The 24,204-nt window shown below is 39.6% G+C and overlaps 1 protein-coding gene and 1 long non-coding RNA gene across 4 annotated transcripts in view; one reads left to right on the top strand and one right to left on the bottom strand.

Moving 5' to 3' along the window:
* The window catches only part of LOC132539449 (uncharacterized), a 50,760-nt gene that overhangs the window by 18,361 nt on the left and 8,195 nt on the right, over positions 1-24,204 (top strand). Inside the window, exon 4 of the long non-coding RNA XR_009550737.1 lies at positions 19,082-19,179. This is a non-coding gene — a long non-coding RNA (uncharacterized LOC132539449). The remainder of the gene's footprint in view (positions 1-19,081; positions 19,180-24,204) is intronic.
* The window catches only part of MICU2 (mitochondrial calcium uptake 2), a 65,513-nt gene continuing 41,872 nt past the window's right edge, over positions 564-24,204 (bottom strand). The window contains exons 3-12 of one of the 3 annotated variants that reach the window (XM_007529483.2): positions 19,582-19,613; positions 19,356-19,431; positions 17,938-17,985; positions 17,396-17,478; positions 9,007-9,082; positions 7,683-7,773; positions 5,919-6,090; positions 4,657-4,765; positions 3,872-4,029; positions 564-1,222 (exon numbers count right to left, since the gene is read on the bottom strand). In XM_007529483.2, the coding sequence (XP_007529545.1) occupies positions 1,118-1,222; positions 3,872-4,029; positions 4,657-4,765; positions 5,919-6,090; positions 7,683-7,773; positions 9,007-9,082; positions 17,396-17,478; positions 17,938-17,985; positions 19,356-19,431; positions 19,582-19,613 (950 nt within the window). In that variant the 3' untranslated portion in view covers positions 564-1,117. Of the gene's footprint in view, positions 1,223-3,871; positions 4,030-4,656; positions 4,766-5,918; positions 6,091-7,682; positions 7,781-9,006; positions 9,083-17,395; positions 17,479-17,937; positions 17,986-19,355; positions 19,432-19,581; positions 19,614-24,204 lie in introns of all 3 variants that reach the window. The other 2 variants (XM_060194716.1, XM_060194717.1) reach the window with 2 other exon arrangements.

Raw genomic sequence — 24,204 nt, 5'->3', positions numbered from 1 at the left:
TTGTTTATTTTTTAATTAAAAAAATATTTATTCACTTTTGTTGCCCTTGTTGTTTGATCATTGTTGTGTTGATTATTATTGTTGTTGTTAATGATGTCGTCAATAGGACAGAGAGAAATGGAGAGAGGAGGGGAAGACAGAGAGGAGGAGAGAAAGAGAGACACCTGCAGACCTGCTTCACCGCTTGTGAAGCGACTCCCTTGCAGGTGGGGAGCCTGGGCCTTGAACCGGGATCCTTACCACAGTCCCTGCGCTTTGCAAAATATTTATTTATTGGATAGAGACAGCCAGCAATCAAGAGGGAAGGGAGTAATAGAAAAGGAGAGGGTCAGAGAGACACCTGCAGCACTGCTTTACCACTTGCAAAGCTTCCCCCTGCAGGTGGGGAGTAGGGGCTGGAACCTGGGCCCTTGCGCATTGTAATACATGCCATCAACCAGGTGTGCCACCACCCAGACCTGAAACATATTTTGAAGAGGTGTGAAATTATATATACTTACGCATGCAGGTACGCACATACGTAAACACACACACCCCAAACTAACAAAACATACCTCGGTGACTTCTGTATCACCATAATTACTTTATTCTCTTCCCAGGTACAATATTGAAATTTACATGCCATTTCAAAAACATTTAATATACAGCTAAATGACATAACAAATACAAGAAACTTTTGAGGTATAAGATATCCTCGGTGGGAAACCTCAAATGTTTTAATTTGCCCTGTTAGGAGAATCAGGACTTGTGAAATCTGCACTGGCCTTCTTCCCTGCATACGTAGCTACCCTTCCAGAGTGCATGACACAATGCTATGTCCGTGCAATCAGTAAACAACAAGGTTTTCTGTCTTGACAAAGTGCAAAGCATAACTTCAGTCTGTGCCTTTAGACAGAATCCAGTATCTGTTTTCATAAAAGAATAACTTTCCTATTCTCTGTAATTTTGAGTGAAATCTTATTGGAAATGACAGAATTGGAAAGTAAATAAAAGGCATCATCATCTTACAAAAGAAATCAATGAAGACTTAGAGAAGATAAGCATTTAGTACTTTCAAATAGCCCCCAATTCTGATGTTTGGAGTAACAGGATTCTCAAGTTGTTTTAATTTTTTTTTCTACAGAAGACCTCTTCCAGCTTGTTTCCAGACCTCCTTTACTCCTTTAATGCTTTCTTTCTTCACACATTTCCAGTATTCTTGGATGCTTAGTTGCTGTGGCACCTGTTAAGTTGAAAGTAGCAAGGGGTCATTTTCAATAGAGTTTATCTTTCATTCTATTTTATTTTAGACAGAGACAGAGAGGCAGAAATAGAGCAAGTGAAAGAGACCACAGCACTGAAGCTTCCTTCAATGCACAGGGGCCGGGCTCATCCCTGGGTCAAACACAGGGCAAAGCAGCACACTAACCAAGTGAGCTGTTTCGCTGACCATAAACAGTTTATGCACACTTGGTTGTGGTCTACTTCCTGTAATTCTCCAGATAAACTTGAGGTGAGCTGTGTTGTAAAATAGGACTGAAACAGAAATATAAAATAAGTGTGAAAAGGGTGGGGGAGCTAGCATAATGGTTATGCAAACAGACTCTCATGCCTGAGGCTCTGAGGTCCCAGGTTCAATCCCCCAGCCACCATAAGCCAGAGTTGAGCAATGTTCTGGTAAACAAAACAAAACAAAACAAACAACAAAAAAGTGTGAAAAATAAAAAAATAATGTGATGTAAGGACATCCAAAGGAATTGAGGCAGGCTAAGTAATTAGGCATAGGAATGCAGGTTCCTCCCTGAGATGGTATGAAAGTTTTGGAATCTTCTTTCATATGTTGGTTTAAAAGCACATTTACTTCATAATGTTTCCATTTTATAACATTTTCCTTTTGGGGGGGGTAAACTTTACTTAGTTATGCCAGATGAAAGCTTTAAGCCTAGGGTCTTTGGAGTTGGCTCAGTAGACAGAGTGGATGCCTTAGCATGTGTTAGGCCCTGGGTTCAATTCCCATTACCACAGAGGAGCACCATGGATAGCACACAGCACCAAGCCCAAGGGTTCATTTTCCAGTGGTGTAATAGAAAAAAAAAAATCAGAGTGGCGGGTAGATAGCATTAACAGTTATGCAAAGAGACTCCTTCCTGAGGTTTCCAAGTCCCAGGTTCAATCCCCCACACCACCATCAGCCAGAGCTGAGCAGTGCTCTGGCAAGGAAAAAAAAAAAAAAATCAGGGTTTTTGTATATAAGGGATGAGCTTTCATGTTGTGACCTACTGTCACTCCTAGGCACAAAGATTTGAAAGAAAAACTATGAACCCAAAGTCTTGTGCTTTTTAATTATTTTATAATCATATTTTATGCTTATGCGTCCTCTCTGGTGCCAGGGCTCAACTGTGGCCCTCACACATCACGCATTCAGATCATAAGCTCTAACCACAAACCTAAAAAAACCTTTTCAACTTTGCTAAAATGGAAAAGTAGCCAATACAGATTGCAGCATATTGATGAGTAGCCAGAAGCAGAGGGAGTATAATGGAGGTGTTCTGTGAATGAAAAGCACAGTGTAGTTTTAACTGACTCAGGAAATAAAGGCCAGCCAAGTATTTGGACCCAGATGGCCATAGGAGCACAGCAGAATATAGTCTAAAAGTCTACACTATAGCTCAGGAAGCTTCAGTGCTGGGTCTCTCTCTTTATGTCTATTTTAGACTTTGCAAGTGTCTTTTTTCATATCACTAAGTAATAGGTCTGGCCTTTAAGTTAAGTAATGATGGAGAGGGGGCCAGGTGGTGGCACACCTGGTTGAGTGCACATGTTACATTGTGCAAGGAGCCGGGTTCAAGCACCCAGTCCCCACCTGCAGAAGGAAAGCTTTACGAGTGAAGCAGGGCTGCAGGTGTCTCTCCCTGTCTCTGCCTCCCTTCTCAATTTCTGACTGTCTTTATCCAATAACAATAAAGATAATAAAAAAAATTTAAAAAAAACCCCAAACAATGGAGAGGTTCCAGGGTAGAGTACTGTTAGTTATAGAGGCTGCTTTAATTCCCAGGAACATGACCACTAACTATAAAACTTGAAAACATATTTGCTAATGGAAGGCAGCTATGCTCACCACTATACCACCAACGCCATATTTGCTAATGGACATTCTAACTGTTCACTTGGTATGAATAATGTTTGAAGCAGGAGCCGATCTGCTTTTCTAATGTCTTTTGTCTTTATGAAGCTGGCATGTGCTCCCTGTCGTTCTCCTGCCATGTAGTTCTCTTTGGACCCTTGCCTCCCTTTGTTCCTTTTTTCCTTCACTTATGACAGAGAGGAAAGGAACAAGAGGAGAGAGAGCCAGAGCATCACTCTGGCAAATGAGTGCAGTGATGAGAAAATCCAATGCTTTATTTAATTTATATATTTGATAATATTTTGATACTACTTATACTTTAAATATTATAGAAGAGTGAGGAAAAATGTTAGATAACATCTACAAAAATTTTGGTGTTAGTGGTAATAATAGTTTCCAGTTTCTTACTCCATTTAAGAATTATATTTGAGAAGTTGAAAAACAAGATCAGGAGAGAAAACACAAGTAGAACCTGAACTGAAATTGGCATATTGCACCAAAGTAAAAAACTCTGGGGTGGCTGGGAAGAGAGAATACAGGTCCAAGAAGGATGACAGAGGACCTAGTGGGGGTTATATGAAAACTGGGAAATGTTATACATGTACAAACTATTGTATTTACTATCGAATGTAAAACATTAATTCCCCAATAAAGAAATTAAAAAAAGACTTATATTTGTTCAACTTCTAGGGTTAATATCTTCTACATACATTAAGAACAACACATCAACATATAAGTTATTTAAAAAAACTCAAAAGCTCTTGTTACCCATAAACCTCGATGCATCCTGTTTTTCAAAACTCCGAGGAACTCCTCATGACTGAGGCACTCATCACCATCCAGATCAAAGATCTTAAAGACAGTGTCCAAAATATTATTTGAGAGTTCCTGTCCTGTTGCTACTTTCACGGCTCTCTTAAACTCCGCTGGAAAAGGAAAATATAAAGCAAGTCATCAACCATATGAAATAGGCTTAAGTGAAATTTATTTACATTTTCATTATGTGATAGATAAAACAAAATACAAATATCCAGCAAGAATATATTCATGTGGGATGGCAGTTAATTGCTCACATTCCAGTGCGCAAAGATCCAGGTTTAAGTCCCCGGTCTCCCCCGGCCCCACCCTGTAGGAGGAAAAGCTTCACTAGTGGTGAAGTAGGGCTGCAGGTGTCTCTCTGTCTCTCCCCCTCTAGATCTCCTCCTCAATTTCTCTGTCTCTATCCAATAATAAAAAAATAAAGAAAGAATGTACTCATGGTGTAAATCTGGCTGAAAAATATCATGGAAGTAAGGGTGTTACGACTATTTTAATCTACTCACTGATTTAAATGCATATTTATTTCAAGTCATTGTTAAATCTGTTAGTGCCATACACTAGTAGACTTGTATAGTTTTATTCTAATATACTTTTGTATGAGGATAATCACATTAAATGAATTAGCAGGACAATGAACTGTTCATTACTGGACTCATGACTGTAATTATCTGATGGAAGAAGTAAGTGGTATTGTCTGCAGATGACAAAGAAATTAAATGATATAGATAACTTACCGAGCCTTACAGGGCGGTGAGCTAAATTGAACATTTGCATGGCAATAGCAAAGTCTTCCAAGTGTGTTGTGAAATTACAAAATGATTTGAATTCATCCAGACTAATGCTCTAACAAAATGAAAGTGAGTTTCTATTACAGTTCTGTAAATACAGTGAATAATCTTATGAATACAAGTATTAGTCCTCTTTTCTGTCACAAAGCTTATGGGCTTCTATCTTTCTGAGCAAGCTCATTGGCAATTTGAGATACAGAATAGTATTAGCAGTGTGAATCTGACAGATCAGGAAAAAGTCTAATAAGTAATGAGGAGGACCATTGTGTAGGCTTATTCGGACTATCTTCTGTGACTGGGGCCATGGAACTGTGCAGTTTAAGACCCTGTGTTACAGACAAAACTTTATCAAAACTCCTGTGCTGAAATCCTTACCCCCAGTGTGGCTGTATCCAGAGGCAGGATCTTCAGGGAGGTGAGTGAGATCATAGGGGTGAGGCCCCAACCCTACACACTTGGTGTCCTCAGAAGGGGAAGGCACACACTACAGTGCTTTCTCATTCTCTAGGGAGTTCAGAGAAAAGGCTACGTGAACACATAGCCAGAGGAGGTATCAAAAAGACTTGTCATTTATACATAGCACAGTTCCTTTGAAGATCTTAGCATCCTTGTAGAAATTTTATTCTTTCTAGTATTTTTTCAATTTAATTTTGAGTTCTCCAGTCATATAATACTATCATATGCGAAGACAGCTGTCACCTCCTTTCAGATATTTATATTCTCTTATCACAGGCTAAGAGTTCCAGATTAGAATGTCATAGTGAGCATTCTTATCTCATTTCTGATTTACCAGAAATGCAAAATTTACAGTTGCTATGGCTGCTCTTAGTCAGTAGTTTGTTCGTAAGAAAATGGAATATGGTGGCGCACCTGGTTGAGTGCACATGTTGCAATGTACAAGGACCCAGGTTCAAGCCCCCAGTCCCCACCTGCAGAGGGAAAACTTTGCGAGTGGTAAAGCAGTGCTGCAGGTGTTTCTCTGTCTCTCTCCCTATCTCCCACTTCTCTCTCAATTTCTGGCTGTCTCTATCAATAAATAAAAATTAAGAAAAATTAAAAAAAAGAAAATGCAATGTGGAGCACATTCTCCTACTTGATTTTACACTTAAGAGAGCCTCTTAGTCTTATTTAATCTGGAAGTTACTTTAGTTTTGTAAAACTAATTTATTTTCATTTCTCATGAACATTAACAAAAAAGGCACACCAACCTCTCCTGCTGTAAACTTCTCTCTCACATTCTTCCAGTAAATGTCTTTATTTTCAGTGTTAGTGAAAAAAAGCAGCCACTCTGCAAAGTCTTCTTTTCTCATGAAGCTCAGGCCTTTTGAAAACTGCAGGAATTCCATTTCTTGGATCTCTGTCTGTAAACTTTCCATAAACCTAAATGTTAAAACACAAAATGGCATAAGCAGTGGGCAGTGTCTAGCCTCTGCACTGTAGTGCCAGCCTTTAGTGCCAGCCACCCAGGGGGCAGTGTGAGGGTAGGGAGTCCGTGTGTGGGGAGAGGAAGGTGTAGAGATGACTACTGAGTCTCACACTTATTTCATTAGTGATTGTATATACACAACTTGTTACTTATTTTTTAAGAGACAGAGAGGCAGAGAGTGAAAGAGGCCATATCATTGAAGCTTCTTTCAGTGCAGTGGGAGCTGGGCTTGAAAATGGGTCTTGCACACAACAAAGCAGTGAATTACCCAACTTATTTATTTCTTTGCCATCAGGGTTATTGCTGGGGCTCAGTGCCTACATGAGTCATTTTTCTAACACTACACAACTTGTTTGTGCAAATTACACTTGCTGACCTACCATCTGAGAAAGCTAAAGATTTTTAAAAAGTTATGTGAGCTGTTACTTTGATACATCCATACATAAAAATATAACTACATGGAAAGTAAGTTTTCTTTAATCAATGAAGTATGATATACAGGACTGAACATGGGACTTTGGAGCCTTAGGCATGGAAGTCTCTTTGCATAACCATTATGTTACTTCCCCTGCCCCTTAATCTACTCTTATTGGGACTGTTAAAAAGAAAACTTTAGGGGAGTTGGGCGGTAGCGTAGTGGGTTAAGCGCACGTGGTGCAAAGGATCCCAGTTCGAGCCCCCAGCTCCCTACCTGCAGGGGAGTCACTTCACAGGTGGTGAAGCAGGTCTGCAGGTGTCTATCTTTCTCTCCCCCTCTGTCTTCCCCTCCTTTCTCCATTTCTCTCTGTCCTATATAACAATGAAAACAATAAAAACTACAACAACCATAAAAAAGGGCAACAAAAGGGAAAATAAATAAAAAAGAAAACTTTATGTGCAAGTGAGTGCACAGCATATCTGATTTAAACTAATTTTAATCTTTATTATTATTATTATTTATTGCCATCAGGGTTATCACTGGGGCTCCAGCACTACGAATCCACCACTCCGGGTGGTCATTTTTTATACTTTTTTTTCTTTCTTATTTTTCTTAGATAGGACTGAGAGAAATTGAGAGAAGATGGGGAGCTAGAGGGATACCTGTATATCTGCTTCACCACTCATGAAGCATCCCTCCTGCAGGTAAAGAGTGGGGGCTCAAACCCAGTTTCTTGTGCTTTGTAATATGTGCATTGAACCGGGTATGCTACTGCCCAGCCCCCCTAAAGTTTTAAATATTTTAATTTATTTATTATTGGATAGACAGAAAGAAATTGAGTGAGGGGGGGAAGATAGAGAGGGAGAAAGACAAAGAGACACCTACAGCCTGGCTTCATCACTTGTGAAGTTTTCCTCCTTCAGGTGGGGGCAGGGATCCTTATGCTTCGTGCCATGTGCGCTTAACCTGTTGTATTACCGCTCAGCCCCCCCCCCCTTTTTTTTTTTAACCAAAGCACTGCTCAGCTCAGCTCTGGCTTATGGTGGTGTGGGAGATTGAACCTGGGACTTTGGAACCTCAGGCATGAGTGTCTCTGCATAACCATTATGCTATCTAACCCCACCCTACCTTCGAAATTCTTTATAATGAAGTTTCCTTTCTCCTTTTCTCCCAAAGAAACGTATCTGAAGGGTGGTGTTAATTTCAGATTCTTTTTCTGCTGGCACCTATAAAAAAAATACACAGTAATTTCAAGTAATTCCAACGAAGAACATAAATGGATCCTATTCTCTGAACTATCCACAGAAGATTCTGTGACAAATACCACCACAGTAGACAACAAAGATAGATATATGGGTCTGATAGATGGCTCAGCCACTAAAGCACACACTTTGCCATGCATAACGACCTAGGTTCAAGCCCCCAGCCACCACATGGGATCACCATCCAAAATGGAAGCTTTGCAAACAGTGAAGCAATGTTGTGCTGTCTCTCTCCGCCTTCTCTCTCTGTCTTATCTGGGGAAAAAAAATCTGCTGGGATCAGTAGAACTGTGTAGCCCCAGAGTAACCCTGGAAGGGAAAAAAGAAACAAATTCAAATTCTAAATACATTTTTTTCAAGAGAGAGGTATAACATCTCTGCTAACTTGCTTAACACAATATAATCTGGACCATCTTTGTTCACAGAGAAGAAACATAATAAAGAGTAAAATTAAAAAACAGCTCTAGGTGGACTTCAGCAGTAAACAAAAATTTTGCTGTCATTTTCAAATTTTATTTTGTTTTATAGATGACCTTGGCTTAGAAAACTGTTTTAGAACTACATTTTTATGCCTCTTCAAATGATGTTATCACACCACACACTCCACCAAAGTACCAATATCCTCCAGGCAAAGTCTGCTGGAGCTTTTCTACCCCGTTCCCCCCATACCCCAACTCTCAATTTCTCCTTCAGCTACATTCACATATGCAATTGATGCTGTTTTAGTAGTTATTGCATTCTTTGTAATAGCAAAAGCCTGGACATATGTCAGATGCTTTTCAAAGGGGAGTGGGTATTGTATCCATACAGCAAAGTATTATATTATGAGGCCATTACCAAAAATGAGACAATCACATAGGTGTTAGATACTATAGTGAGAATGTGAGGCAATGCAGAGGATCCTGCACTTGCACAAACATGGGAAAAACCATGTCTTTAGTTACTCTGACACAGGCGACAGTATCCATTGCTCAGGGAGAAGAACTAGCGGAACGGGAAGAAATTCTGCCCCATGTGCATGCTCTTTGTGTATCTTTTGAAGTCTGGGCAAGTGACTGTAGTACATTTATTTAAAATACCTAGAAAAATTAACTTACTGATCATTTCCCCCCAGCTATTTGGGAATACTCAATTGAACAAAGAGAAACAGCATTTGCTTTCAATATCCCTGTGCAGGAAGACTGTTGTACTTGCCTGAGGTATCTGGCATTCTCTTTTAGCACCTATAATCTTCAAGTCATCTTGCTTACTTATGATCTTCTGCAGCTAAAAGAATTCCAGACATTAGTTTAGATACATTTATATCCAATGTTAATTTTAAATACATTTTTCCTACTCTTACTGAATTAGCATTTACTTACAATATTATCGAATTTTAGGACAGCTACACACACACACCCTCACTGCACCCACCAGCAAAGTCCCTGTAGTATCTCATCAAATGCACCTTCTACCTAACCTGTAACATGCCACATCTTTCTGTTAACTATCAGTCTTCAAAATATAGGAGTCAGTTTAGTTATTGGTTTTACCAGTCTATCTGTGTTAGTTGCCTACAGTTTGCATATGAATGAAACCAACCTCTACTGAATTAAAAAAAAATCCCAAAGAACCCATACTTTCTTTTTTTTTAATGGAAAAATACCTTTATATTGCACCAAAGCAAAGGACTCTGGGAAAGGAGGCTAAAGATGGGGGTGGGGAGAGGGGAGCCTTTCAGGCCTTGGTGTATGATGGAAATGGACCGAAGTTGGAGGTGAGGGTGCTTTGCAGGCACCTATCATGGTAAGATGAGAAACTGTACCCATGTGCCAACAACTGTACTGTGAACTACCTCCAATTAAAAAAAAAATCTCACTTAAAAAATTTGTATTCTGGGAGTCGGGCTGTAGCGTAGCGGGTTAAGCGCAGGTGGCGCAAAGCACAAGGACCGGCATAAGGATCCCGGTTCGAACCTGGCTCCCCACCCGCAGGGGAGTCGCTTCACAGGCAGTGAAGCAGGTCTGCAGGTGTCTATCTTTCTCTCCCCCTCTCTGTCTTTCCCTCCTCTCTCTGTTTCTCTCTGTCCTATCCAACAACGACGACAATAATAACTACAACAATAAAACAACAAGGGCAACAAAAGGGAATAAATAAATAAAATAAAATATTTTAAAAAATTTGTATTTACATGACAATAACTGTCTAGCGAACATTTCCCTAGTAAACAAACAAAAAACTTATCTCAAACCTTAAAAAAATACTTCTAATAGTTATTTGTTAAACAGCAACTTAGACTTTCTGCATTATAATTTTTTTCTTTTTTAATTTTTTATTATCTTTATTTATTGGCTAGAGAAGGCCAGGAATTGAGAGGGAATGGGGAAACAGAGGAGGAGAGAAGCAGAGAGACATTGCAGCACTGCTTTACTACTTGCAAAGCTTTCCCCCTGCAGGTGGGAACCAGGGACTTGAACCCAGGTCCTTGTGCAGTGCAACGTGTGCACTCTACCAGGTGCGCCACCACCTGGGCCCTCTGCATTATACTCTCTAACATTGCTGTTTTCTCAGATTATGTAAGCATCAAAGTAAAAAGGGATATGCAAATACTAACAACAGTATTATCTGAGTCACAGAGAAGAAACCAACAAAAGTTGGCTTTCTCATATATGTACGTTGAAAGCATTACTCTGTAAACATTTCATGGTTACCTTCAAGAAAACCTTTGTTCCGAACCCTCCTGCACTGCTGGTGGGGTCAAAGGAACCCTCCTGCACTGCTGGTGGGAATGTCAATTGGTCCAACCTCTGTGGAGAACAGTCTGGAGAACTCTCAGAAGGCTAGAAATGGACCTACCCTATGACCCTGCAATTCCTCTCCTGGGGATATATCCTAAGGAACCCAACACATCCATCCAAAAAGATCTGTGTACACATATGTTCTTGGCAGCACAATTTGTTTTTAAAAAAAAAAATTTTTTTTTTATTTAAGAAAGGATTAAGAAAACCATAGGGTAGGAGGGGTACAACTCCACACAATTCCCACCGCCCAGTCTCCATATCCCACCCCTCCCTCGATAGCTTTCCCATTCTCTATCCCTCTGGGAGCATGGACCCAGGGTCATTGTGGGTTGCAGAAGGTAGAAGGTCTGGCTTCTGTAATTGCTTCCCCGCTGAACATGGGCGTTGACTGGTCGGTCCATACTCCCAGTCTCTTGGCAGCACAATTTGTAATAGCCAAAATCTGGAAGCAACCCAGGTGTTCAACAACAGATGAGTGGCTAAGCAAGTTGTGGTATATATACACAATGGAACACTACTCAGCTGTAAAAAATGGTGACTTCACCGTTTTCAGCTGTTCTTGGATGGACCTTGAAAAAATCATGTTGAGTGAAATAAATCAGAAACAGAAGGATGAATATGGGATGATCTCACTCTCAGGCAGAAGTTGAAAAACAAGATCAGAAAAGAAAACACAAGTAGAACCTGAAATGGAATTGGCGTATTGCACCAAAGTAAAAGATTCTGGGGTGGGTGGGTGGGTGGGAAGAATACAGATCCATGAAGGATGATAAATGACATAGTGGGGGTTGTATTGTTAAATGGGAAACTGGGGAATGTTATGCATGTACAAACTATTGTATTTACTGTTGAATGTAAAACATTAATTCCTCAATAAAGAATTAAAAAAAAAAAGGTAACTTGACCGTTTTCAGCCCATCTTGGATGGAGCTTGAAGAAATTATGTTAAGTGAAGTAAGTCAGAACAGAAGGATGAATATGGGATGATATTCACTCTCTGGCAGAAGTTGAAAAATAAGATCAGAAAAGAAAACACAAGAAAACACTTAAACTGGAGTTGGCATATTGCATCTAAGTAAAAGACTGGGGTGGGTAGGGAGGAGAGTACAGGTCCTGGAAAAGGATGACAGAGGACCTAGTGGGGGTTGTATTGTTATGTGGAAAATTGAGAAATGTTATGCATGTACAAAGTATTGTATTTACTGTCAAATGTAAAACATTCATTCCTTCAATAAAGAAATAAAAAAAAAAAAAAGAAAAAAAGAAAACCGGGGCCCAGGTGGTGGCGCACCTGGTTGAGTGCACATGTTACAATGCACAAGGACCCAGGTTCGAGCCCCCAGTCCCCATCTGCAGGAGGAAAGCTTTGTGAGTGGTGAAGTAGTGCTGCAGGTTTCTCTGTCTCTCTCCCTCTCTATCACCCTGTTGATTTCTGGCTGCCTCTATCCAATAAACAAAGATAATAATAATAATAATAAAAACCTTTGTTCATCATTAATGTTTTGCATCACTGATACTTATAGTCACATTTTCACATACATAATCTGTAAAAAGCTATTCATAAGTCTTCTTCCTCTTCTCCTTATGCATTTATAAAGCATTATAGTGACATCACGAACCACATTTTAGCTAATCATAACATTTTCAATTGCACTGTGAGACTGAGCACACTGAAAAACCTTACCTACCTTTTAGAGTCATTTGTGCCGATCCTCATGTGGAAAGCAAATTAAAGATAAGAGGTTTATAGAAATCAAATGAAGACATCTCATACTATGGATTCAAATAAATTAGGAGACAAACTTATAACATTTTATTCTAGACTATTTCTTTGTTAGTGGCTTGACAATTGTAACTATATCCCAAATGAATTCTTTCTGACTTGGCTGCTTCTATTATGCTTGTTTAGGATAATTCTAGTTCTCTAAATCCCTTAGTTAAATTTGAGTAACTCCTCCCTCCATACTTTACCTATGGAGAAAACATAGAAAACTTTTTATGTTTTGAAAGATTTCATTTAGTTATTAATGAGAAAGGAAGAGAAGGAAGAGAGAAAGAACCTGACACCACTGTGCTGGTGGGGACTGAACTCAGGACCTCATGCTTCAGAGCTCAATGCTTTATCCACTGCACCACCTTCCAGACCTCTTTCTTCTCCTCCCTCCCTTCCTTTTTTTAACTAGGGCACTGCTCAGCTTTCGTTTATGATGGTACAGGGGACTTAACCTGCGACTTCCGAGCCTCAGGCATGAGAGTCTCTTTACATAACCATTATGCTATCTACCAAAAGCTTTCTATTTATTTCTATTTATTTTTTATGTTGACAATAAGATACCAAATTCAATACCCCAACACTTATCCCTAGCATAATCCCAGTCCTTTAACATTAAAATTTTATTTATTAGGGGCTGGTGAGTAGCACAGTGGGTTAAGCACACGTGGTGCAAAGCATAAGGACCGGCACAAAGATCTGGGTTCAAGATCCTGGTTCGAGTCCCCCGCCCTCCACCTGCAGGGGTCGGTAAAGGAAGTCTGCAGGTGTCTATCTTTCTCTCCCCCCTCTTGTCTTCCCTCCTCTCTCAATTTCTCTCTGTCCAACAACAATGACAAACAATAATAATATCAACAACAATGATAAACAACAAGGGCAACAAAAGGGAAAAAATAGCCTCCAGGAACAGTGGATTCATAGTGCAGGCACCGAGACCCAGCAACAACCCTGGAGGCACAATTTTTTAAAAAATTTACTAAATGAGGAAAAGACACAGAAAGAAAGACAGAGGGTGGGGCCAGAACACTGCTCAGCTCTGGCTTTTGTTGATGCTGGGAACTGAACAATCTGGGACCTCAGCAACTCAGGTATAAAGTCTTTTGCAGAACCTCTATGCTATAGTCTTAGCCTGCACCTGCTGATGTTTTAAAAATAATTTTAGGGTGGCATAGATAGCTTAATGGTTATGCAAAGAGACTTTCATGCTTGAGGCTCCAAAGCCCCAGGTTCAATCCCCCACATCACCATATGCCAGAGCTGAGCAGTGCTCTGGTAAAAAAAAAAAAAAAATCATGATTTTTTTTTTTTTTACCAGAGCACTGCTCAGTTCTGAATTACATTGGTGTGGGAGATTGAACTGGGACCTTGAAGCCTCAGGCATAAGAACTGTTTGCATAACCATGAGACTATCTCCCCACCTGCTAATTTTTACACTGTCCCTAACTACTGTGAAGCAAACTTTGTTTTCCAGCTTTACTGAGGTATATCTAACACAGAAAAAACATTGCACACATTTAATGCCTGGATTTGTTTTGTTTTTTTGTTTACGATAGTACAGCTCAGCTCTGGCTTTTGGTGGTTCAGGGGATTGAACTTTGGACCTTAAGCCTCAGATATGAGAGTCTCTTTGGATAACCATTATGCTATCTACCTCTGCCCCAGTGTCAGGATTTTGATGAATTTGGCCATACACACACATTGCCATCTACCACCACCAAAATAGCTGTACCCCTTTGACGTTTTTTCTTTTCTTTTTTTTTAAATTTTATTTATTTATTCCCTTTTGTTGCCCTTGTTGTTTGATTGTTGTAGTTATTATTGATGTCGTTGTTGTTGGATAGGACAGAGAGAAATGGAGAGAGGAGGGGAAGACAGAGAGGGAGAGAAAGACACCTGCAGACCTGCTTCACCGCCTGTGAAGGGACCTGCCTGCAGGTGGGGAGCCGAGGGCTCGAACCGGGATCCTGACGCCAGTCCTTGAGCTTAGCGCCACCTGAGCTTAACCCGCTGTGCTAAAGCCCGACTCCCTCTTTTCTTTTTCTTATGGTGGTAAGAATACTTGGCATGAGAGATGCTCTCTTAATAAGTACCTATGTGCATATTCCTACTGAGAGGGAATCAAAGAATTCAGAAAATTTTAGCTGAGGGGAATTCCAGTAAGACTACCCACTCCCTAATTTCTGGTGCTGAAAGACAAGATTCCCCTGTCCCCTGACTCCAGTGAGTATGTAACTGCAATAACCCCTTGTACTGCTTCTGTAACCCAAGGCTCACTTAGCTTGCTTCCACGTACCAGTATAAAATACTGTTACAATGCCCATTCCGGGCCAGAGTCCACAGAGTGACTGGGGCTCAGTGTGCACATGAGAATAAAGCTACCTGTCTCCTTCACCAATTTAGCTCCAGTCTTCTTGAATTTCAGCCTTTCCTAACACTATGTTAACTATATGCACTGCATGTTGCATAGCAGATGATTAACTATACACCTTATTCTTGTACAGCTATTTTTTGTTGACATATATCTCCCATATTTCCCAGGGAGGGGCTAGAAACACATTGTTCAGTGGAACAATGCATGTTTCAAATGTATGAGGCCCTAGGTTTAACCCCTGGCACCCTTCCACCACAATTAACTAGGAAGGGAATTGTTTAACTTTCTAAGAAACTGATAAAATGTCTTCCAGAGGGAATTCCGATTTCTCCAGAGCCATTGGTGTCATCATTTTTAATTTTAGCCCTTGTGTTGGGAGGAAAACATTATTGCATGGTGGTTTTAACTTGCCGATATATGTTGAATCTTTGTATCTGTTGTAGTATTTTGTTGGATGTGACTTCAAAAAAGATTCAATTGTGGGGCTTGGTATTGGTGTATCTGTTAGAGCACACAAGTTAACACAATGCTCCAGTACTGCCCTGTGGTGTACTGGGGGCTTGAACCTGGATCACCTATGTGTTAAAGCAGGTACTCTTTCAGGGGTGCACTCTCCCTCTGACCCCAATAGCTTTATTTAAAAATGATGCCCTGGGGGGGGAGCAGGCAGTGGTTCACTGGTTGAACACACACGTTCCTATGTGCAAGAACCCAGGTTTAAGTCTCTGGTCTCCACCAGCAGGAAGGAAGCTTCACAAGCAGTGAAACAGTGCTGCAGGTTTCTCCCTTTCTCTCTCTCTCTCTTTCATTCTCTCTCTCTCTTTCTTTCATTCAGATTTTATTTATTTATTAATGAGAAAGATAGGAGGAGAGACAGAAAGAACCAGACATCACTCTGGTATACATGCTATCGGGATTGAACTCTAGACCTCATGCTTGATAGTTCAGTGCTTTATCCACTGCACCATCTCCCAGACCACTTCTCTCTTCCTTTCTATCTTGCCTTCCTAATTTCTCTTTGTCCTATCAAATAAATAAATTAATTTAAAAAAAAGATTCTGGGGGTTGGGTGGTAGCACAGCAGGTTAAGCACATGTGGCGCAAAGCACAAGGACCAGCGTAAGGATCCAGGTTCGAGCCCCCAGCTCCCCACCTGCAGGGAAGTCGCTCCACAAACTGTGAAGCAGGTCTGCAGGTGTCTATCTTTCCCCCTCTCTGTCTTCCCCTCCTCTCTCCATTTCTCTTTGTCCTATCCAACAATGAATGACATCAACAACAACAATAATAACCACAACAAGGGCAACAAAAGGGGAAAATAAAAAGGCCTCCAGGAGCAGTGGATTCATGGTGCAAGACTGAGCCCCAGCAATAACCCTAGAGGCAAAAAAAAAAAAAAAAGATTCCCCACTTTAACAGACTTTTAAAAAAGAAGTGTACAACTACTGCTACTGACCAAATCCAATTAGATCTCTCTTTACCTTTTATCTGCTACTTTACTGCCTGCTCAGAGATGTTTAGAGATGCTTAGGTCTCTAAATATGTTCAATCTTTTATGAGAAAGACCCCAAAGCACTGCCCTGTCATTTATCCATCTACATTACAATACTGCTTGCTTTTTTTTTTTTTTTTTTGAGCCAGGGCCACTTCTAGGCAAAAGTTTTCTCCCTCCTCCTCCTTTTTGAGATAGAAAGACTATAGCATAGAAGCTTCCTTCAATGTGTGTGTGTGTGTGGGGGGGGGCAGGGGCTGGGCTTGAACCTGGGCTGTGCATATGACAATCCAGCACACTATCCAAGTGAGCTATTTCATTGGCCCTTATTTCTATTGTTGTAGGGGAGGTAAGAAGTTTTAACATATCTATGAAGTCCTTCCTACTGTACTGTCATTTACTGAAAGAAAAAAAATAAAGCCTGAGAAAATGGTAGATGTTTGGGGGTCGGGCAGTGGCATACCAGGTTAAGCAAGCATAGTGTGAAGCACAAGGACCTGTGCAAGGATCCTGTTCTGAGCCTGAGGTTCCCACCCGCAGGGGCATCACTTCATAACCGGTGAAGTGGGTATGCAGATGTCTATCTTTCTCCCTCTCTATCTTCCTCTTCCCTCTCAATTTCTCTCTGTCCTATCCAGTAAAAATGAAAATAAATAAAGAAAAGAAAATAAAGGAAAAGAGAAATGGCCTCTAGGAGCAGTGGATTCGTAGTGCTGGCACCATTCACCAGCCACAATCCTGGAGGCAAAAAAAAAAAAAAAAGAAAATGTAGGTGTTTAAGCATATTTCTCCTCTGGGATCTTTTGCTCTGTTCTTTATGGTTTCCTCAAGATTGTAGTAGGGAAAGTATTTGAATGCATAAAAGCCTAAGATCTTGGAAGGGTGAGGAGACAGCATAATAATAGTTATGCAAAAGATTTTCATGCCTGAAGCTCTGAGGTCCCAGGTTCAATCTCCAGCGTATTCATATGCCAGATCTGAGCAGTGCTGTGGGGCCTCTCTCTCCCTTCCTCTCTCTGTTTCATTAAAATAAATAAAATATCGTTTTAAAAAAGCCAGCTGAAATTTCATAACTAAGCAAAGGACATACTTTCAAATTTTACGGAAATTGAAAATGATCACACAGGCATCCTAGTTCTTTATAAACCCAAAATAACTGGAGTGTTACCTTGTAAAATTCCTTCTTCTCAACCATCTCATCACCATCTGTATCCAGCATTTTAAAAGCAACATGAAACCCAGAATGAGGTTCTGCAATCAAATGAAAATGAGTAATGACTAAAATGTTGGTGAAATACAAAGTACTTTCAAACCTATGTATCTTCACATTTGAAATAATCTACTAGAAACTATTTGAGTAAATACATAAACTGAGAGGGATAATCTAATTGAATATAGTTATTTTGTCGACAGAAACTAATGTACCAGTAATGTTTTAATAATAGTGTAAAAAATGTCACACTTGTGGTCCGGGAGGTGGCGCTGTAGATAAAGCACTGGGCTCTCAAGCATGAGGTCCTGAGTTCAATCCCCGGCAGCACATGTACCAGAGTGATGTCTGGTTCTTTCTCTCTTTCCTCCTATCTTTCTCATTAATAAATAAAATCTTTTAAAAAAAAATGTCACACTTAGAAAATCCTGTTTGGCAAAGAAAAAAAAATAAAGAAAAAGAATTCTATATGATTGTTGAGAGAATGATGGGAGACTTACTTGTGATGATGGTAAGCAAGAAAAGATATTCAGTGTATGAAATCAACCCTGAAAGAGATCAAATATGAACACCAGAAAATGTTTTAGATGGTCTAGAAATCATGTTATCTAAATACAATATGGGAACCTCATTGGCTAAAAGCACATGTACAAGTGTGGTGGGGGTTGGGGGGGAGACAGCATAATGATTAATGATTTATGTAAAGAGATTCTCATATCTGAGGCTCAAAGTCCAAGGTTCAGTCTCCTGTACCACCATAAAAAAAAAAAAAAATTAAAGGCACGTGGTGTGAAGCGCAAGGACTGGCGTAACTATCCCAGTTTAAGCCCTCGGCTCCCCATCTGTAGGGGACTCGCTTCACAGGCGGTGAAGCAGGTCTGCAGGTGTCTTTCTCTCCCTCTCTCTGTCTTCCCTTCCTCTTTCCATTTCTCTCTGTCTTATCCAACAACATGGACATCAATAACAGCTACAATAATAACTACAACAATAATAAAAAACAAAGGCAACAAAAGGAAAAATAAAAATAAACTATATAAAAAAATAATAAAAACCCCACATATACATGCTTATTTCCAAATACTTCTCTGTTAGAATGGAGAAAAACTTATTTATTTTTTTTGGAGCCTCAGGCGTGAGTCTGTTTTCATAATCACTATGCGACCTACTACCTTCTGCCCAGAATGGAGAACTTTTATGAGTGGAAATGTTTCTTCATCAGATTAGATGCTCACTAGTAGAGGTACTTCATGTCATTTTTATTGAAACTGCACTATTCATAACATCTCAAGTAAAGCAAACGTGAAGATTCAGATATGGCTATGTCTGAGGTCAGACTTTGTCACTTAAAATGAAATAATAAAATCATTTTCCTTTGGGGAGCCACTCCTTCTTGTCTCAAAAGCCACAGGTTCCACCCCCAGCACCACCATAAGTCAGAGCTAAGTAGTTCTCTAGAATCTTTCTCACTTTTTTATTAAAGAAAAAAAAATCCTTAAACATTTTTTTTTAACTATACTTACCAGAATTAAAAAAAAATTTTCCTATAAAATGAGACTTTTTTTGGGATGGGGGTTGTTGTTCAGGGGTCTGTGTATGTGTAATTCCACTGTTACTGGGCTGACTTTTTCATTCTCTTTATTTCAGGCAGAAAGAAGGGAGAGACACTAAAAATGGGTCCACCACTGTCAATGGATATTCTCTTCCATGTAGTGCTGGGGCCTGAACTCAGGATCTCTTTCATGGTAAGGTATGTACTCTACTGGCTGAGTTAGCCCCTACATGGTAATGGTGCCTATTCTCAATGTAGATTATCAACATTGTGTTCTCTACCATACAGCTGCAAATCTTATAGCAGAAGTCCTTAGTAATACTTTGGTTAAATAAGGCGCACAAAAATTTCACAACAAATCAAAATTACCTTTATCGCCCAGGTCTCTAAAAAAGGTACATCCATAGCTAGCTTTCTGGATTCCTGATAGTGTATCGGCAATATCCTTTGAATACAATGATAGTAACAACAATAAATAATAACAATAATAATCAGATAAATAAAAGTTTTCAATTTGACTTATAAAAATTCATTTTGTATCTTAGAAAGAAGGAAGAAAGGGGAGGAAGAGAGAAGAAATCCACATATCACTTACCTTTTTTGTCAGCTTCTTGACTGAAGTTTTACCTGTAGCAAAGAAAAATTACTTAGTCCTTTTTCCTGGAAAATCAGCTTCCTTTTTTTTTCATGTTAATTATTATTTTTTATTTTTTTATTATTATTTTTTTTATTTAAGAAAGGATTAATTAACAAAACCATAGGGTAGGAGGGGTACAACTCCACACAATTCCCACCGCCCAATCTCCATATCCCACCCCTCCCCCGATAGCTTTCCCATTCTCTATCCCTCTGGGAGCATGGACCCAGGGTCATTGTGGGTTGCAGAAGGTAGAAGGTCTGGCTTCTGTAATTGCTTCCCCGCTGAACATGGGCGTTGACTGGTCGGTCCATACTCCCAGTCTGCCTCTCTCTTTCCCTAGTAGGGTGGGTCTCTGGGGAAGCTGAGCTCCAGGACATATTGGTGGGGTCTTCAATCCAGGGAAGTCTGGCCGGCATCCTGATGACACCTGGAACCTGGTGACTGAAAAGAGAGTTAACATACAAAGCCAAACAAATTGTTGAGCAACCATGGACCCAAAGCTTGGAAAAGTGGAGAGGAAATATTAGGGAGGTACTCACTGCAAACTCTAGTGTACTTCTGCTTTCTTACTTTGGTGTCATACTCCAAACTCAGTCAATTTCTGTCCTCCCTAAACTCAGTCAATTTCTGCTTTGCGTTTCTACTTTTTTTTTTTTTTTTACATGCATAACATTCCCCAGATTCCCATTTAACAATACAACCCCCACTATTTCATTCATCATTTTTCATGGACCTGTATTCTCCCCACCCACCCACCCACTCCAGAGTCTTTTACTTTGGTGTAATACTCCAATTCCATTTCAGGTTCGACTTGTGTTTTCTTTTCTAATCTTGTTTTTCAACTTCGGCCTGAGAGTGAGATCATCCCGTATTCATCTTTCTGTATCTGACTTATTTCACTCAACATGATTTTTTCAAGGTCCATCCAAGATTGGCTGAAAACGGTGAAGTCACCATTTTTTACAGCTGAGTAGTATTCCATTGTGTATATATACCACAACTTGCTCAGCCACTCATCTGTTGTTGGACACCTGGGTTGCTTCCAGGTTTTGGCTATTACAAATTGTGCTGCCAAGAACATATGTGTACACAGATCTTTTTGGATGGATGTGTTGGGTTCCTTAGGATATATCCCCAGGAGGGGAATTGCAGGGTCATAGGGTAGGTCCATTTCTAGCCTTCTGAGAGTTCTCCAGACTGTTCTCCACAGAGGTTGGACCAATTGACATTCCCACCAGCAGTGCAGGAGGGTTCCTTTGACCCCACACCCTCTCCAGCATTTGCTGCTGTTACCTTTTCTGATGTGTGACATTCTCACAGGAGTGAAGTGATATCTCATTGTTGTCTTGATTTGCATTTCTCTGACAATCTGAGACTTGGAGCATTTTTTCATGTGTTTCTCGGCCTTTTAGATCTCTTCTGTGGTGAATATTCTGTCCAAGTCCTTCCCCCATTTTTGGATGGGGTTATTTGTTGTCTTATTGTTGAGTCTGGCAAGCTCTTTATATATGTTGGTTATTAAACTCTTATCTGATGTATGGCATGTAAAGATCTTCTCCCATTCTGTGAGGGGTCTCTTGATTTGGGTAGTGGTTTCTTTTGCTGTGAAGAAGCTTTTTAATTTGATGTAGTCCCATAGGTTTATACTTGCCTTAGTCCTCCATGTAATTGGATTAGTTTCATTGAAAATGTCTTTAATATTTATGTGGAAAAAAGTTCTTCCAATATTTTCCTCTAAGTATCTGACAGTTTGTGGTTTAACATCCAAGTCCTTGATCCACTTGGAATTTACTTTTGTATTTGGTGAAATACAGTGATTCAGTTTCATTCTTCTGCATGTTTCAACCCATTGTTTCCAACACCATTTGTTGAAGAGACTCTGCTTCCCCCATATAATAGTCTGGGCCCCTTTGTCAAAGATTAGATGTCCATACGTGTGAGGCCTCATTTCTGGGCTCTCAATTCTATTCCACTGGTCAGTGTGTCTGTTCATGTTCCAGTACCAAGCAGTTTTGATGACAATGGCCCTATAATACAGTTTGAGATCTGGCAGTGTGATGCCTCCGGTTCTGTTCTTTTTTCTCAAGATTGTTTTGGCAATTCTAGGTCTTTTCTGGTTCCAAATAAACATTTGTAGCATTTGTTCTATTCTCCTAAAAAATGTGCTTGGGATCTTGATGGGGATAGCATTAAATTTGTAGATGGCTCTGGGTAATATATTCATTTTGATGATGTTAATTCTTCCAACCCATGAACATGTCTTTTTCAATTTCTTTGAGTAGTGACTCATAATTTTCAGTATACAAGTCTTTCACTTCTTTGGTTAGGTTTACTCCTAGATATTTTATTGTTTTTGTTGCTATAGAAAAAGGAACTGATTTCTGGATTTCAATTTCTTCTAACTTAGTGTTTGCATAGAGGAATGCCACTGACTTTTGAATGTTAATTTTATAGCCTGACACATTACTGTATTGCCTGATGATTTCCAAAAGCTTCTTGCTGGATTCCTTAGGTTTTTCCATGTATACTATCATGTCATCTGCAAATAAGGAGAGTTTGACTTCTTCTCTTCCAATCTGTATGCCTTTAATTCCTTGCTCCTGCCTGATTGCTATGGCAAGAACTTCCAACACTATGTTGAATAGTAATGGTGATAGTGGGCAGCCCTGTCTAGTACCTGATCTGAGTGGAAATGCTTCCAGTTTTTCACCATTGAGTATGATGTTGGCTGTAGGTTTGCTATATATAGACTCCACTATCTTCAGGAATTTTCCATCTATTCCTATTTTTTATAGTGTTTTGATCATAAAGGGATGTTGTATTTTGTCAAAGGCTTTCTCTGCATCTATTGATATGACCATGTGGTTTTTGGTCTTGCTTTTGTTGATGTGGTGGATCACATTGATTTACGTATATTAAACCAACCTTGCATGCCTGGGATAAACCCCACTCGGTCATGATGAACAATTTTTTTGATATACTGCTGTATCCGGTTGGCTAGAATTTTGTTTAATATTTTTGCATCTATGTTCATCAGAGATATTGGTCTCTAGTTTTCTTTTTTGGTTGTGTCCCTGTCTGCTTTTGGTATCAGGGTGATGTTGGCTTCATAGAAGCTGGCAAGGAGTATTCCAGTGTCTTCAATCTTCTGGAAGACTTTTAACAGTAGAGGTATTAGTTCTTCTTTGAAGGTTTTGTAGAATTCATTTGTAAAACCATCTGGTCCAGGACTTTTATTTTTGGGAAGATTTTTGATAACTGTTTCAATTTCATTAGCTGTGATGGGCCTGTTCATGTTATCCACTTCCTCTTTACTTAGTTTTGGAAGTTGGTAGGTATCTAGGAAATCGTTCATTTCTTCCAGGTTCTCTAGCTTGGTGGCATATAGTTGTTCATAGAAGCCTCGCATGATATGTTGAATTTCTGCAGTGTCTGTTGTGATTTCTCCTCTTTCATTTACTATCCGATTTATTTGGGTATTCTCCCTTTTTTGTTTTGTGAGTCTGTCTAAAGGTTTGTCGATTTTGTTTACTCTTTCGAAGAACCAACATTTACTTTCATTGTTCTTTTGTATGGTTTTCCTATTCTCAATGTTATTTATTTCTGCCCTAACTTTAGTAATTTCTGTCCTTCTGGTTGCTTTAGGATTCCTTTGTTGTTCTTCTTCTAGGTCTTTAAGATGTGCAATCAGGCTGTTTATTTGTGCCTTTTCTTGTTTCCTAATGTGTGCTTGTATAGCTATGAACTTCCCTCTTAGGACTGCTTTAGCTGTGTCCCAAATATTTTGATAGCTTGTGTCTTCATTTTCATTGAACTCTCGAAACATTTTGATTTCTTCCTTTATTTCCTCTTTGACCCAGAAGTTGTTAAGAAGTGTACTGTTGAGCTTCCACATTTTGGCACTGTTACTAACCTTTTGTTGATTGTTAAGTGTTAGTTTAATTCCACTGTGGTCTGAGAAGATGCTTGGGATGATTTCAGTGCTCTTGAATAGGCTGATGCTGTCTTTGTGGCCTAACATATGGTCTATCCTTGAGAATGATCCATGTGGATTTGAGTAAAATGTGTATTCCAGTTTCTTGGGATGAATGACTCTGAAAATGTCCAATAGTTCTAGTTTATCTATCTCTTCATTTAGCTGCCTTATGTCTTTACTGATTTTCTGCCTGGATGATTTGTCAAGTTGAGATAGTGGGGTGTTGAAGTTTCCTACTATGATTGTGTTACTGTTAATATATTGCTGTAGCTCTTTCAGTAGAAGTTTGATGTATTTAGATGGCTTCTCATTGGGTGCATAGATATTAATAATTGTTAAGTCCTCTTGATTGACTGATCCTCTGAGCATTAATTAGTGTCCATTCCTATCTTTTTTAATCTTATCTATTTTAAAGTCTATCATGTCAGATATGAGAATAGCTGTTCCTGCCCTTTTTTGTGGGCCATTGGCTTGTATAATAGTTTTCCATCCTTTCACTTTAAGTCTGTGTTTGTCTTGTTGCGTTAGGTGAGTTTCCTGTAGACAACATATTGTTGGGTTGTGTTTTCTGATCCATTTTCCTACTCTGTGTCTTTTAATAG

This window comes from Erinaceus europaeus, chromosome 7, assembly GCF_950295315.1.
Source record: "Erinaceus europaeus chromosome 7, mEriEur2.1, whole genome shotgun sequence".
NCBI lineage: Eukaryota > Metazoa > Chordata > Mammalia > Eulipotyphla > Erinaceidae > Erinaceus > Erinaceus europaeus.
The sequence above is the reverse complement of the archived record's forward strand: the minus strand, read 5'-3'. Positions and strand labels throughout refer to the sequence as shown.